This window comes from Scyliorhinus torazame, chromosome 16 (genome assembly GCF_047496885.1).
Source record: "Scyliorhinus torazame isolate Kashiwa2021f chromosome 16, sScyTor2.1, whole genome shotgun sequence".
Lineage (NCBI taxonomy): Eukaryota > Metazoa > Chordata > Chondrichthyes > Carcharhiniformes > Scyliorhinidae > Scyliorhinus > Scyliorhinus torazame.
This window is the reverse complement of record NC_092722.1, coordinates 162,230,095-162,247,684: the sequence shown is the minus strand read 5'-3', so window position 1 is coordinate 162,247,684 and position 17,590 is coordinate 162,230,095. Positions and strand designations below refer to the sequence as shown.

At 44.0% G+C, this 17,590-nt stretch overlaps 1 protein-coding gene across 1 annotated transcript in view; it reads left to right on the top strand.

Moving 5' to 3' along the window:
* Positions 1–17,590, top strand: part of sec23ip (SEC23 interacting protein) — a 190,730-nt gene that overhangs the window by 24,852 nt on the left and 148,288 nt on the right. The window contains exons 5-8 of the mRNA XM_072479346.1: positions 625–714; positions 5,517–5,637; positions 6,059–6,148; positions 11,208–11,349. Coding sequence (XP_072335447.1) covers positions 625–714; positions 5,517–5,637; positions 6,059–6,148; positions 11,208–11,349 — 443 coding nt within the window. The remainder of the gene's footprint in view (positions 1–624; positions 715–5,516; positions 5,638–6,058; positions 6,149–11,207; positions 11,350–17,590) is intronic.

Sequence of the window (17,590 nt, the reverse complement as noted above, 5' to 3'; positions counted from 1 at the left end):
GTGGGCTTGGGTGCTCCTGTCAAGAGCCAGTGCAGACCCGATGTGCCGAATGACCTCCTCTTGCACTGTAAATTCTACCATTCTATAATCCTTGTTCGTCATTTGTATACAGTTTATGTTGCTTCACTATTTCAGAAATCCTTTCTGTATCTGCACTAATGTGTACTCCTTTATCAAATTATTGTGTCACTGATAAAAAATTTATTTTATGTAAAGCTATTTCACTCGAGGACATACAAACCTATGAATTAGAAGCAGGAGTAGGCCAGTCAGCCCCTTGAACCTGCGCCGTCATTCAATAAGATCACCCTTTTAAGCAAAAGTCAGTTGCTCACATTAATTGTTTTATTCAATGAATTCCTTTCTGTCTAATTTTATTTTCCTTGCTGGGAAGTATCAATCTTCCAAGTGTCAATAACATAAATGACATTCAAAAGTAATTTGCAAATCTGCTATTTACGGTTGTTGCATTCGTCATTGGAATAAATGCACTTGGCAAACCCTGGTAGATAAAGCCTAGAACGAATTAAAAATGTTCAGTTTAATTTTAAAATAATTTTGATTTGTTAAGGAAAGCAGATTGGATATGTTGGCAGCCTGGCTTAATTTATTTCTCTTTTTCAGGGAGAATATAAAAAGACTGTAACTACCAACCAGTGGCATAAAAGGCTCGAGTTCTCTAGTGGGGAAACCATTGTTATGCATAATCCAAAGGTACACTCTACATAAAAACAACCATGTGTAGTTACAGTGAATGCGGAAAAGTACACAGTACATTGACAAATAAGTAATTAGTTACAGTATGGAACAAGGGCAAAATACCAAAGCAAATACGACATAAGCAAGAGCAGCACAGAGCGTTGTCAATAATGTCTTATAGGGAACAGATCAGTCCGGGGGACAGTCGTTGAGGAGTCTGGTAACTGTGGGGAAGAAGCTGTTCCTAAATCTGGATGGACGGGTCTCCAGCCTTCTGTATCTTCTGCCTAATGGAAGGGTCTGGAAGAAGGCAAACCTGGGTGCGAGGGGTCTCTGAGAATGCTGTCTGCCTTCCTGAAACGTCGGGAGGTGATTCACTGACAGTTAGGGGCAGCACGGTAGCACAAGTGGTTAGCACTGTGGCTTCACAGCGGCAGGGTCCCAGGTTCGATTCCCCACTGGGACACTGTGCAGAGTCTGCATGTTCTCCCTGTGTCTGTGTGGGTTTCCTCCGACTGCTCCGGTTTTCTCCCACAGTCCAAAGACGTGCCAGTTAGGTGGATTGGCCATGATAAATTGCCCTTAGTGTCCAAAAAAGGTTGGGAGGGGTGATTGGGGGATAGGGTGGAAATGAGGGCTTAAGTGGGTCGGTGCAGACTCGATGGGCCGAATAGCCTCCTTCTGCACTGTATGTTCTAGTTGCGACTTTGGGTCGAGGGGGGCTGGAATTGACACGCTCGCCGAGGGTGTCATAACATAAAAATCAAGACACAAATAAAAAACAGTCTCTGGCTGGGGTCCAATGTTTAGGAGCACTGTTCCCGGGATATAGGTGATCTAGGGCGGCATGGTTGCACAGTGGTTAGCGCTGCTGCTTCACAGCGACATGGTCCCGGATTCGATTCCCGCTTGGGTCACTGTCTGTGTGGAGTCTGCACGTTCTCCCCGTGTCAGCGTGGGTTTCCTCCGTGTACTCCGGTTTCCTCTCACAAGTCCCAAAAAGATGTTCTTGTTGGGTGAATTGGACATTCTGAATTCTCCCTCTGTGTACCCAAACAGGCACCGTAGTGTGGCTAGGGGATTTTCACAATAACTTCATTGCAGTGTTAATTGAAGCTTACTTGGGACAATAAAGATTATTATTATTACCAATGCTGACTTAATTGCCCATTTATAGTTTCCCTGATAGGTTGATGGGCCTCCTCATAAGATTATTATAGCCACTAGGTGGCTTGTTTTGGCCCTTTAACAGAACTTTAAGAACCATCTATGTTGTATGGAACTGTAGTCAACTCTAAATAGTGTAGGTAAAGGGTCCCTTCCCTTAAGGATCTCAGATTGATTTTTGTGATTGCTTATTTTCACCTGGGACTAACCCACAAATGACTAGGTTTAGTAGTTGATCACCTTTGTTGTTGCAGATTCATTCTGTCTAAGTTCCCATCAAATATTTCTATGTCCACTGTTAGAATGGCAATTAAGTACACAGTAGTTGCAGAGTATTGCGTGCAATTCTGGTCACCGCATTATAGGAAGGATGTGGAAGCATTGGAAAGGGTCCATTGGAGATTTACCAGAATGTTGCCTGGTATGGAGGGAAGATCTTACGAGGAAAGGCTGAGGGACTTGAGGCTGTTTTCGTTAGAGAGAGGCATACAAGATGATCAGAGGATTGGATAGGGTGGACAGTGAGAGCCTTTTTCCTCGGATGGTGATGTCTAGCACGAGGGGACATAGCTTTAAATTGAGGGGAGATAGATTTAAGACAGGCGTCAGAGGTAGGTTCTTTACTCAGAGAGTCGTAAGGGCGTGGAATGCCCTGCCTGCAACAGTAGTGGACTCGCCAACACTAAGGGCATTCAAATGGTCATTGGATAGACATATGGATGATAATAGAATAGTGTAAATGGGCTTCAGAGTGGTTTCACAGGTCGGCGCAACATCGAGGGCTGAAGGGCCTGTACTGCGCTGTAATGTTCTATGTTCTATGATTTCGATAGACCACTTCCATCATAAATATGAACACATTTATTTTTTAAAATCAAATTTTATTCCAAACATGAGCAATAAATCAAACAATCAACAAAAGATACAAACAAGTTAGAAACAGTCTGTCATTTTCCCCTTTTTCTCCCTTTAACTGACACAACAACCCCCCCACCCACCCCAAACTAACCCCACACCCCTACCTGCTGGCAACAAACAGATCCTTGAATAGAGACAAAAAGAGCCTCCATCTTACATAAAGTCCTTCTTTCGACCCTCTAAGAGCGAACTTAATCTTCTCCTATTGTAAGAACGTTGTCAAGTCCCCAACCGCGCTGACACCTTCGGCAGTGCCGCCGAACTCCATCCCAGTAGGATTCACCGCCGGGAAATCTTGAGTTGCGAAGGCCACAACATTGGCCTCCTTACCCACCTCCAAAACACTGAAAATCGCCTCCAATAGGCACAGCACCATCCTCACCTCCACAATCACCAACTGCCTTGGAAATCGATGCCCAGAATCCCCCCAACTTCAGGCAAGACCAAAACCTCCAGTTCATTCTGAGTTAGCAACTTAACCAGTAGAGTATACTTTGGCTGAGGAAACGAGGGGAGCTCCTTACATTATAAAATCCCATACCTACATGTACCTAAATTCACCCCTCCTCGGCAACTGGAATTTGCCCTGCAATTCTTCCAGCATCACAAACCTCCCTTCTATGAACAGATCTCTTACCCACTCTACCCCTTCCCTAAGCCAGCTCCTGTACGTCACGTCTATCTCCACAGATATGAACCTATAATTTCCGCATATTGGGGCCAATGCCGACATACCCCATACTCCAAGGTTCCGCGTCAGCTGATTCCATATCTTGAGGGACGGCACCGCAACCGGATTACTAGTATACCTACTCGGGGAGAATGGGATGGGTGCCATTGACAGTGCTCTTAAGCACACCCCACACAGGAGGCTTCTTCCACCTCCATTCACTCTGACCCTGGCCCCCCACCACCGCCGCACCTTCTCCACATTTGCTACCCAATAGTAATGCAGCAGGGTTGAGAGCACCAGCCTCTCCCCACCAAAAAAAACCTCCAGATCCATATTGGAAGGGACTGAAAAACAAATAGAAACCTAGGTAGAATGTTCATCTTTATGGTCTGCACCATCCCTGCGAAGGGACAGTGGCAGGGTATCTTGCGTCTTCAAATCGCCTTCCACCCCCTCTACCAAATTGGCCAAGTTCCACTTGTGCATCGTGGCCCTGTCATGGGCTACTTGAATTCCCAGATACTGAAACCTTATTTTGGCCAGCTTAAATGACAAGGCTCCCAAATTAGCACCTCCTCCCCTGGGCTTTCAGCGGGAATATCTGCTTCCCCCTGCCACCTGCTATTCTCTCTCTCTCTCTCTCTCTCTCTCTCTCTCTCTCTCTCTCTCTCTCTCTCTCTCTCTCTCTCTCTCTCTCTCTCTTCTCACTCTCATTCTCTCACTCTCTCTCCCCGATCCAACAGGAGAAAGAAACCCAAAACCCGGAATCTCGTCAACCAAAAACAAGACCAACATGTGCAAAAAACAATATATGCTTCTCAAGACAAAAACGCTCCCACCATTAGCCCTCCCCCAATTATTGCCCTTGGAAGTCACCTAGTGCCTGGGTGCAAAACCCTAAACCAGCCCATGCTCCGAAAGAGCGTTGCCGCGGCTCTGTTAAAACCCCACCCGCTGTTTGGCGAGGTCGTCCCCAATGATCCAGATCCAATTCCCCTCCCACCTCAATCCCCTCCTTTTCCTGAAACTTGTGCATCCAAATGATCACCGCTTAAGGCAGCTCCCCAGCTCTTGGCCTCTATCGCAGCAACTGATGGGCCCAATCCACCACTGGGGCATTCTCTCAGGCCCTCTCCTTGACCAGCTTCGCGAACATCCTCCACGTAGTCCATGGCACTCTTTCCCTCCAACCCCTCCAGCAGTCCTATGATTCTTAGGTTCTGCCACCTGCACCGATTCTCCTAATTGTCCACCTTCGCTGTCAACACCTTACAGGCCTCTTCCAACATCGCCACTTCAGCCTCCAGTGAAACGATCTGGTCGCTGTGATCAGATACCGTCCTTTCCACCTCTCAGATCATCGCACCTTGCAACTCTAAACGCTTCTCCATCTGTTCCAAAGTCCCATGGAGAGGGGCTACTGCTCTCTCAATCACCTTGGACCAGTCATCTTGCATTTCTTGCTGATGGTGCCTAAACTCCCCCTTGATGAATTCCATTAATTGCTCCACAAGCAGTGGGGTAGGTGATGACAACACTCCCAACTCTGCCATGCTCTCGGTTACTGTGCCATGTGGATTCTCCACCCCCTGTGCCAAGACTTTACTCGACTTTGCCAGGTGTTGCAACTTGCTGACATTCCACTGAAGCAAAACCAACTCCCTCCACTTTTTTTGCACTTTTTACAAACAAAGTGCCCATTAATCGGGGTTGCCACCAGAAGTCGTGAACACCAATGTAGAATAAGTACATGCAAATACAAAAATATTTACGTGAAATCGATCTGGAATTAGTTAAATGTCACAACATGCCATGGTGGGATTTTAACTGGTCCAAGGCCCCAGCTATTATCCTACGACAACATTTAAGGCACTATTTTCAGGAGCGAAGAAATATTGAGCTGTGCTATTATGAAAAGTGTATTGTGTTTCCTAATTGTTTTAACTTCCACTTGTTTATACGGATTCTATTTTAAACCTTGTTTTTATGCTTACCAGCTTTCCCAATAATTATATATTTTTAAAAAAGGTATAATTCAAGATGATACGCTTGCTTCTAGGTCATAGTTCAGTTTCAGGCTTCCTCACAACCAGATGAATGGGGAACAACACCGGATGGACAGACTAGGCCCAGAGTGGTCAAACGTGGGATTGATGATGACCATGACGAGATTCCTGAAGGTATGAGCCTGATCATAAATCCATATCTCTATGAGTGAATGGCAACAGTTTAAAAACATTTGGTATGAATAAATACATTTGAACTTCCAGTGCCAAAGAAAAGCTTTGCAAAGTGTTTTTTGGTACATCGTAAAGCTAATGACTGACTTCCCCAGTGTTTTCTTCAGACTAAACACACACAATGATGACCTGCCTGCAGCCATCTCATTGCTCAGAGATCTTTTGTTGTTGCTGATTCCCTAAAAATTGACTTTTTAACCAGTAAAAGTTTCTCTGTATTGAAGAAATATTTGAGATCTTGCACCAGCTATCACTACCTTTTTGAGTCGTACTTTTTATATGAAAGTTTTGAAAAATTTCTCACAATGTTGATAAAGGTTAAAATTTCTATTTGGTCAGCAATTTATTTTTATTGGCCTAGGTGAGCTGCCACCGGTTAATCATCTGGTGTTCATGGCACATGGAATTGGACCTGTATGTGACCTACGTTTCAGAAGCATTGTTGAATGTGGTAGGTCTTGGATGGTTTAGTTTTTCTTCCTGATATTTTGCAAATTTGTCATTGATTCTTTTACATTATTTACAGAGAGTCTGCAGACAATATAAACCGTGTGTAGTCATGGAACTCGCAGTCCATTGCCATTTTAACCTTCGAGTTGCAGAAATAGTTTGCTGTTTTGTGAGATTTAACCAGTTAAAAGGATATTTCAACAGATAAGTGCAAAAAATAGTTCAGGGATGGGGAGAATGTTTTTTAAATATTTAGAGCCCCAGTATCCATGTGTCTCTGCAACTAATGGAGGGAGGACACAAAAAAATTTATTGAAAATCTTTTCTCCAATCTTCATTCCTCATCTATGTATAGGGCCATGATTCCAATGCTTAGATTTCAGGTTTATTAATTGAAATCTATTCTGCCCTTTTTTTAAAAAAAAAAAGTTTGTCAGGCATCGTACTCTTCGGAACGAAGTTTTACTTTTAGGTTAATCAGATTTATACTGTTAGGATCTCTGACAAGAGCCCAACAATTTTTAATTTGTAGACTGTAAGCAAATGTTATTGCACCACAGAAGTGATAACACTGGCCATAGGTATTTTTTATGGTAAAACAAATGTAATTTAATCACAGAATTAACAACGTTAGCAACAAAAAAATAGCTTTACAGTTAACAATTAAAACAGTTCTTGATTAAAAGAAGAAACCTTAACTTTCCACCTAAGTCTGCCACTATATTCCAGTTAAGCAAACCAATATATATAGAAAATATCACTTATGAATGAAGTTAACAACCATGGTTTTATTTTTCTCTGTGCAGAATCTTTGGAGAGAGAAATTTTCAGGACCAAACTGAAACACCTCTGTTCAGACTAGAGTTCTCAGACCTACTGTTTCTTCAGACAGACCTGGCTCCTCCAATTAACTGTATCACCTGTACCGAAAGCATAAGGCATTCTTCTCACTCTTCTTTCAAAATGTCCCTTGATTTGTTTCACCAGAACCAATCATAAATTATCTACACCACAAGGATCCTTCAAACAAAGTAAATGGTTCTCAAGATCTATTAGCAGAACATTTCACCTACAAATCAATGATTACCTCACTTTAACAAATCTTAATCCCTGTTCTTGCAGCCATACTGCCTGTATGCATCTTAATCCAGGTTTTAATAACATTACCGCAAAGAAATATAAAATATGACAATTTCTTACGTTCGTCACAGAGCTTACAGCAGTTTTTAATATTTGAAGTTGCACAATATATATCACTATTAAATTAAGCTTTTAACATTGCTCTATCACTGTGGAGACTTATATGGTAATTAATATTGCAATGATCATGGCAATTGTTCTCATCTTAATAATAAAGGGCAGCCCTTTTCTCCCACTGGGGTGATTCTGAAATTGCATCCTAATTGCTCCTTCCCCAAAGAGTCTCCCGATTTGATTTTGGTCAGCAGACTATTAAACCTTCATTTTATTCTCTACTTCACAATGTTGCACCACAAACTCCATTTACTGGACATTGTACAGCTTTACTTATGTCCATCAAACATACAGAATGTTTCTGTTTATCACAATTAGCATCAGTCTTATTTTTTTCTTTTCTGAAGTTGCACTTGTTATGTTAGAGTTTCAACTTCCCATATTATTTGCTTACCATTTAATTTTTCAATGTACAAAACTCTCCAACATCAACCTAAACATTACAGCAATATTATATTTAGCCATTTGGTGGCAGTGTGACATAGAAGATAGCATCATATGAACATTTCATCACAAAAATAATTGTAAATTCCCATTGGCAGAACAGATGAAAATTTTGAGAGAAGATGTAATTAATTGTATTTAAGCAAGTTTTGTTAAAGCTGGGCAATTTGTTGAGTATCAAAAATATTTTCAGTGATAAAGTGTCAAGTAGGCTCATACTCTTGCCTCTGAGTCAAAGGCTCATGGGTTTAAACATTGTTATACATAACCTGAGATTGCATCTGATTGCAGTATCAAGAGAATGCTGCATTGAAACAAGTTTAATCTTTTGGGTGAGATATTAAACGGAGACCCCACCTATCAATTTAGATGGATTTAACATATCCCATTCCACTATTTTAGAAGCAGAACAGTGTCCTGGTCAACATTCTCCCTCTACCAACCGCAGCAAAAAGAGATTATTTGACTGATCATTCATTCATTTGCTGCTCATGGGATTGTGATGTACCTGGTCTGACTAACCACCTGGTCTGACCGAGCTTAATAAATTGATCTGTTGACTATAAAGTACTATGGGGAGTCTAAAGTGCTTTATCAGCCCAAATCATAATTTGAAATTTGTTTTAGTTCATAATGAAATGACTAAGTTTTGTCATTTATTTTTACATTGTCTCGAACCAATCTAACTAACTATCTATCTATCTAACTATCTCTCTCTCTCTCTGTCTCTATTGTGGCTGAGTGCTTTATTGAAAAGAAAATTTGTTGAATTATATGAATGTATTCTACATTCCAGTAAAGCACATGGCCACTTGTAAGCATTTGAGTGCAGATGCCAGTTTTGATCTATTTTTAGAGGTCGGTTTTCTCAAACTTTAAAGCTTAATGGTGAAAGACTTGAGCTACCAGGAGTAGGTTGGAGAATATAGAGTTCTTCTTGGAGCAAAAGAGATTGAGGAGTGATTTGTTAGTGATGTACAAGATTATCACAATTATTACAGCACAGAGGAGGCCATTTAGTCCATCGTGTCTGCACCAGCTCTCCAAACGAGCATCTTAGTGCCATTCCCCTGCCTTTTCCCATACCATGCATATTTTTTCTATTCTAGTTATCATCTAATGCCCTTTTGAATGCCTTCATTGAACCTGCCTCCACCACACTCCCAGGCAGTGCATTCCAGACCCGAACCACTCGTTGTGTGAACAAGTTTATTCTCACCTCACATTTGCTTCTTTTGCAAATCACCTGAAATCTATGCCTTCTTGTTCTTGATCCTTTTACAAGGTAGACCAGTTTCTCCCGATTTACTGTGTTAAGCCTCATCGTAATTTTCACATCCCTATCAAATCTTCTCTCCGCCTTCTCCCCAAGGAAAACAGTTCCAATCTCTCCAATCTATCCTCGTAACGGAAATTTCTCTTTCTTGGAACTATACTTGTAAACCTTTTCAACTCTCTCCAATACATTTACATCCTACCTATGGTGTGGCACCCAGGAATGTACACAATATTTCACTGCCTTCTTCACAGTTCACAATACTTCAAATAGTTTTGTATTTTCCACAACTGTTGAAACTTGCCCTGCACACCAAGGTCATTAATATATATCAGGAAGATCAACCCCTGGGGAACATCACTGCGAACCTCCCCCCAGCCCGAAAAGTATCCAATGAGCATTACTCTCTGCTTCCTATTATTCAGCCACATTGCTACTGTCTCTTTTATTCCATGATCTATGAGGGGTATAGATAGAGTAGACAGGGAGAATCCTTTCCCCTTGGTGGGGGAGATCAGAGACCAGGGAACATAGATTTAAGGTAAGGGGCAGGATGGTTCAGAGGGGATGTGGTCGGAGTCTGGAACTCACTGCCTGAAAGGGTGATGGTGGCAGAAAGTTTAATAATATTTAAGAAGTATTTAGATGTGCATTTGTGATATCAAGGCATACAAGGCTATGGGCCAAGTGCTGGAAAATGGGATGAGAATAGTTAGGTCGTTGATTTTGAACAGTGCAGACACGATGGGCTGAAGGGACTTTTCTGTGCTGTAGATCTCTATGACTCTATAACTTCTCTCACATGTCTGCTGTGTGGCACTGAATCAGACACCTTCTGAAAGTCCAAGTCTACCAGAGCAACAACAGTACCCGCACTGACACTTTCTGTTACCTCCTCAAAAAAGCTCCCAAGTTAGTTAAACATGACATCCCCTTAAAAGTCTGTGCTGGCTCTTCCTAATCAACCCATATTTTTCCATATGACTACTAATTGTTTCTAGAAGCTTGCCCATTACCAATGTTAAACTGACTTGACTGTGCTGGAGCTATCCGTATAACCTTTTTTGAACAAGCTTAGCTAAGGTGCACAGGGCAGCACCATGGTGCAATGGTTAGCACTGCTGCCTCATGGCACCGAGGTCCCAGGTTCGATCCCGGCTCTGGGTTACTTTCCGTGTGGAGTTTGCACATCCTCCCTGTGTTTGCGTGGGTTTCGCCCCCACAACCCAAAGATGTGTAGGATAGGTGGATTGGCCACGATAAATTTCCCCTTAATTGGAAAAAATGAATTGGGTACTCTAAATTTATATAAAAAAAGATACTTGCACAAACAAAAACAGAAAATACTGGACAAGCTCAGCAAGTCTGACAGCATCTGTGGAGAGAAAAGGGAGCTAACGTTTTGAGTCTGGATGGCTCTTTATCAAAGCTTTGACAGAGTCATCCAGACTTGAAATGTTAGCTCCCTTTTCTCTCCACAGATGCTGTCAGACCTGCTGAGATTGTCCTGTATTTTCCGATTTTGTTTCAGATTCCAGCATCTGCAGTAATTTGCTTTTATAAGGTACACAAAACTTGTTCCCATTAGCTGATGCTACAAGGACTAAGTAACAGAGATTTCTGGTTTTAGGCTAGGAATTCGGTAGGAGGGTTGACATTGTGAGAAATAACCTTTTATGCAGCGAGTGGTAAATGACTTGGATGGACCTCACTGCCAACAAAGGTGATGGAAGCAAAAATGATCAATGATTTCAAAAGGAATTTGGATGGGCATTTGAGGGAACATGGGCACAATGGGCTGTATGGCCTCTGCCATGTTGTAATACGGGGTTCTGAGGAGAATTATTTGTATCAAAGAATTGTGCATTCCTGTACAACATTGAATAAATACTTTGATGTTAGATGTAATCTCATTGTAACCATGAATCACACCTTTTTTTCTCTCCCATGCCCAATCTCATTTTTTTGTGGTAAAATATAATTACCTTGTCCTTAAAAGATTTTTCATTAGAATGGTTCTTTCCTGAGGCTAATTGCAGAATGTTGATGCAAATATTAATAGACAATGGTGAACTCTGCTTTGCAGTTGATGACTTCAGAAATGTTTCACTGAAATTACTGCACACGCACTTTAAGAAAGCAGTAGATGAGAAAAAAATCACAAGGGTTGAATTCCTTCCTGTGCATTGGCACAGTGCTCTTCATGGAGATGCTACTGGAGTAGACAGGTATGTTTTCCCTTTTCTGTTAGGAAAAAATGTTTGTGTCTAAATTGAATTTTAAAGCTGTTACCACAAACTGAACTACACCATGCAAAATCTGTACGAGAGCATCTTTATTATAATGTAGCATGTTCAGCATCTAAAGCAAAGTTTATCGAAAAATAATCTTTATTAGTGTCACAAGTAGGCCTAGATTAACACTGCAACAAAACCTCTGAAAAGCCCCTAGTCGCCACACTCCGGCACCTGTTCAGGGAGAATTCAAGAGTGCCCAATCCACCTTAACTGCACATCTTTGGGCTGTGGGAGGAAACCGGAGCACCCGGAGGAAACCCAAGCAGACATGGGGAAAACGTGCCGACTCCGTCGTGACCAAAGTGGGGAATCGAACCCGAGGCCCTGTGCTGTAAAGCAACAGTGCTAACCACTGTGCTACATGCCGCCTATCTGTTTATAGCTTTAAAATTTTCAGATCAAAGACCAATCCAATGAAAGATTTAAATATAAAATAGTGATTAGAGAAAATTATTTATATATTGGTTTTCTTCCCTCATTCAATGTGGTCAGTCACGAAAACTCAAATCTTAAAGTTATTATAGCACTCATTTAATCTGGAGGGCAGTTTCATAATGCCCTAAAATTTGATAACTCGCATCTTGAATGTCAGTGGGTCCCGAGTGAGTTCGTAGAAATGCCTACCCTTCTAAACTTGAATATCATTGACTTATAAGGCTCAGCATCCAAGAGAACAAAGCTTGTACATTTCTGCTATCATGCGAAGTTTCAGTGACTGTCAAACAACTTGGCTCCTTTATATTTAAACCTTTTAACCTCATTCTAGTGCATCTAGTCACTTGTAGTTTATGAATCACTTAAGAATTTTATTTATTTCAGCTGTCTACACAGGCATTTCTAATGTTTGTGAATGTTTACAAGAGTTGTTCACAATGTGAAAAAGGTCTCAATGGTTCCAGTGCAGTGTTACTTCACGTCCTATTTGTGTAAACCCTCATTCCTTTGGTAGCGCTCCTCCGAATGGGAATATTGTGGGTTGAAATCCCACTTGACAAAAATTCAGTAGTCCAGTGCAGTCCTGAAGGAGAGGAGTAATGCATATTCAGGGGTGTCATCTTTCAGATGAGACATTAAGCCAAAGCCCAGCGGATGTAAAATATTCCATGGCACTCTTTTCAAGAAAAGCACTGGAATTACCCCCAGCACCCTGATCAATGTTTATTTGTCAATTAACATGTCAAAAAACGATTATTCTTGTTCTCACCAACAACATGAAAAAACATTTGATCTTCCAGTTGATGCTGAAAGGATGACATGATAAAAATCTCCCGTTTTAAGGCTTTTACTGTAACATAAATCATAAAAATTATTAATTAAACACTATATTTGTAGGCAACTTGTGTAATGCACAAAATAGAACATTCCCTTTTCACAAAACCGAAAATACATTTCACAGATTTATTTTACACTATCCTTAATGTAGACACTCAAATCTCCCAGAACCAGGTTTGCCCCGGGGAGGCCGGATGGAGGGTTTTGGAGACAGCAAAGAGCAGGGATCCAAGGATGGGAGATCTGTTCATAGAGTGGAGCTTTCCCAGCCTGATGGAGTTGGAGGAGAAATTTGAATTGACGGGAGGGAATAAGTTTATGTACCTGCAGGCGTGGGAATTCCTCCGCAGGCAGGTCTCAACCTTCCTGCTCCTACCACCAAGGGGGATACAGGACAGAGTAGTTTTCAAAGTATGGGTGGGAGAAGGGAGGGTTTCGGACATCTATAAAGAACTCATGGGGTCAGAGGAAATGCAGACCGAGGAGTTGAAACACCAGTGCGAAGAGGAGTTAGGAGGAGAGATAGAGGATGGTCTCTGGGTGGATGCGTTGAGTAGAGTCGATGCGTCCAGATCATGCGCCAGGCTCAGCCTGATACAATTTAAGGTCGTTCACTGGGCCTGGATGAGCAGGTTCTTTGGGATAGAAGACAGGTGTGCAAGGTGTGCTGGAGGACCAGCAAACCATATGTTCTGGGCATGCCCAAAGCTTAGGGGATTCTGGCAGGGGTTTGCGGGTGTCATGTCCAAGGTGTTAAAAACAAGGGTGGCACCGGGTCCAGAGGCGGCGATTTTCTGAGTGTCAGAGGATCCGGGAGACCAGGAGGAGAACGAGGTAGATGTTTTGGCCTTTGCCTCACTGGTAGCCCGGAGACAGATACTATTAGCTTGGAGGGACTCCAAGCCCCTGAAGTCAGAGACCTGGCTCACTGATATGGCTAGCTTTCTCTGTCTCGAGAAAATCAAGTTCGCCCTGAGAGGGTCAATATCAGGGTTCGCCCGGAGGAGGCAGCCGTTCGTCGACTTCTTTCGAGAAAATTAATCACCATGGGGGGGGGGGTTAGCTTAGATGAGTGTGTAAGAAAGTTGGGACCTGTGAGGGAGGAAGACGACCTTTGCACTATGTTTATATTTGTACACTGTTTGAAAAAGTTCTCCCAGAACCAGTCCAAGGTAATTCTTAGCTCCTGAGGGTTTACTTCTGTTCTTTTCCTTTCTGAGCCTGAGAACTTTTAATCTTAGAACTGTCTTTCACAATGAGGTTTTTTCCTGGCGATTCTTTCTGTAGCTCAAGCTAGGTGAGTTCCTCTTTTTGATCCAAGCGCGAGTTCCCACCTGCATTCCTGTGTGGTGAACCACAGCATCTTGCTGCCTGTAGGTTCTCTTTCTCTTTTGTATCCTGGTAGACTAACTTAGAGTTAACTTAGAAATCCTTCCCCACTCAAAGCCAATCTCCATAGCAATATGAATTGTACAGTCTTGTATCCAGAGGGAAATGCTGTTTTTCAAAATCTTGGAAACAAATGGATAGTTTAAAGCGCAACTGCTTGCAACCCAACATTCTCAACACGTTTCCCGCACTTTGGGTACTCTATCCACGGTCAGCATACCTTGTACCTTATTCCCAGTAAAGCAATTTTGTCCGCCTTTAATTTCTTTTTTTTAATAAAATGTTTTTATTCGGGTATTTGCAAGCTTTTATAATAATAGCAATAACAATGCCATGAACATGGTACAATAAACATTCCCCCCCCCTCCCCCTCCCCCCCCCCCCCCCATCCCAATCGTCACACACCCCAACCATGAAACAACAATCCGGCCCTCTTTCTGCTTCTGCTGACATTTTAAATTTCCCCGAGAAAGACGATGAATGACTGCCACCTCCGGGTGAACCCTACCATTGGCCCTCTTACGGCGAACTTTATTTTCTCAAGACTGAGAAACCCAGCCATGTCACTAACCAGGTCTCTACACTCGAGGGCTTCGAGTCACTCCACATTAATAAGATCCGTCTCTGGGCTACCAGGGAGGCAAAGGCCAAAACGTCGGCATCTTTCACCCCCTGAACTCCCGGCTCTTCTGACACTCCAAAGATTGGCACCTCCGGACTTGGCACCACCCGTGTTTTGAGTACTGTGGACATTGCCTTAGCGAAACCCTGCCAGAACCCTCTAAGCTTCGGGCATGCTCAAAACATGTGGACATGGTTTGCTGGGCTTCCCGCGCACCTCGCACACCTGTCCTCTATCCCGAAAAACTTGCTCATCCTGGCCACAGACATGTGTGCCCGGTGGACTACCGTGAATTGTATCAGGCTAAGCCTGGCACATGATGAGGATGTATTAACCCTGCTTAGGGCATCCGCCCACAGACCCGCTTCTTTCTCTCCTCCTAGCTCGTCCTCCCACTTGCCCTTAAGCTCCTCCACCGGGGTTTCCTCCACCTCTCAAAGCTCCTGGTAAATATCTGATTCCTTCTCCTCTCCCACCCAGGTACTGGAGACAACTGTGTCCTGTATCCCCTGTGGCGGCAGTAGCAGGAAGGCCCAAGCCTGCTTTCTCAAGAGGTCTCGCACCTGCAAATACCTATACCCGTTCCCTGCTGGCAATTCAAATTCATCCGCCAAGGCTTTCAAGCTGGGGAAGCTCCCATCTATAAATAGATCCCCCGTCCTTCTAATTCCTGCCCTTTGCCATCTCTGCAACCCTCCATCCAGCCTACCCTGTACAAACTGATGATTATTATAAATCTGGATCCAAACCGATGCTCCCTCCACTCTCTTATATCACCTCCACTGCCCGCAGATTCTCAGAGCCGCCACCACCACCGAACTTGTGGAGTATCGGGCCGGCGAGAACGGAAGTGGTGTCGTTATCAGTGCTCCCAAACTTGTGTCTTTGCATGACGCCACCTCCATCTGCTCCCATACAGACCCCTCCCCCACTACCCACTTCCAAATCATGCCTATATTAGCCGCCCAGTAGTAATTGCAGACGTTCGGCAGCGCCAACCCACCCTCCCCCGATCGTTCTCCAGCAACACTTTCTTCACTTGCAGTGGTTTTACCTGCCCACACACAGCCCAAAATAACCTTATTCACCCACTTGAAAAAGGCTCTTGGGATGAAGATGGGGAGGCACTGAAAGACGAACAGAAATCTGGGGAGGACCGTCATTTTCATGGTCTGTGCCCTCCTGCCAGTGAAAGCGGGAGCATGTCCCATCTCTTAAAGTCCTCGCTTTTCCACGTGTTCAATTTATACCCTGAAAAATTGCCAAATTCCCCCAGGATTCGCATTACTTCTGGCCATAGAGCCATTGGCCATGGTGTTAAGAGCCTCTAGGAACTGGAAAGGGGGGGGGTAGTGGAGCACCGGGTCTCGCTGTACGGGGATGGGGGAAGTAATGCGAATCCTGGGGGAATGCGGGTCATACAGACCAATTTCTCTACTGAATGTGGATGCCAAACTGCTGGCTAAGATACTGGCCACAAGGATAGAGGATTGTGTCCCTGGGGTGATAGGGGAAGACCAGACGGGATTTCTAAAGGGCAGGCAACTCAAAGCCAATGTTCGAAGGCTTTTAAATGTTATTATGATGCCCTCAGGAGAGGAGGTGAAAGTGGTGGTAGCGATGGATGTGGAGAAGGCTTTTAATCGGGTGGAGTGGAATTACCTGTGGGTTGCACTGGGAAGGTTTGGGCTTGGTGAGGGCTTCATTGACTGGGTGCGGTTGCCTTGTGGCCAGTATCTTAGCCAGCAGTTTGGCATCCACATTCAGTAGAGAAATTGGTCTGTATGACCCGCATTCCCCCAGGATTCGCATTACTTCCCCCATCCCCGTACAGCGAGACCCGGTGCTCCACTACCCCCCCCCCCCCCCCCCCCCCCCCCCCTTTCCAGTTCCTAGAGGCTCTTAACACCATGGCCAATGGCTCTATGGCCAGATTTAAAATACTCCGACCTCAGCCGGTTCGTACGCACACTCGCTACTGGTGCCTGATAGAGCAACCGCACCCAGTCAATGAAGCCCTCACCAAGCCCAAACCTTCCCAGTGCAACCCACAGGTAATTCCACTCCACCCGATTAAAAGCCTTCTCCACATCCATCGCTACCACCACTTTCACCTCCTCTCCTGAGGGCATCATAATAACATTTAAAAGCCTTCGAACATTGGCTTTGAGTTGCCTGCCCTTTAGAAATCCCGTCTGGTCTTCCCCTATCACCCCAGGGACACAATCCTCTATCCTTGTGGCCAGTATCTTAGCCAGCAGTTTGGCATCCACATTCAGTAGAGAAATTGGTCTGTATGACCCGCATTGCTCCGGATCCCTCTCCCGTTTCAGGATCAATGAAATCGAGGCCTACAACATTGTTGGGGGGAGGACTCCCTTCTCTCTTGCTTCATTAAGTGTCCTCACCAGCAGTGGGCTCAATATCTCTGAAAATTTCTTATAGAATTCCACTGGGTAGCCATCAGGCCCCGGGGCCTTGCCCAACTGCATGCCCTCCAGCCCATCAATCTGGGCTCCCAGCCATTCCACCAGGTCCTCATCTACCCTCTGAAACCTCAACTGATCCAAAAACTGCTTCATCCCCTCCACCCCAGCCAGGGGTTCCGACTCATATAATTTACTGTAAAAGTCCTTAAACACCTCATTCACCCCCACTGGGTCCAGGACAGTATTCCCACCTCTACTCTTTACTCACCCTGTCTCCCTGGCCGCCTCCCTTTTTCTGAGCTGGTGCGCTAACATTTTGCTTGCCTTTTTCCCCATACTCATAAATCGCCCCCCTTGCCTTCCTCAACTGTTCCACCGCTTTCCCTGTAGTCAACAGTCCAAACTCCGCCTGTAACCTCCACTGCTCCCTCAGTAGCCCAGCGTCCGGGGCCTCCGAGTA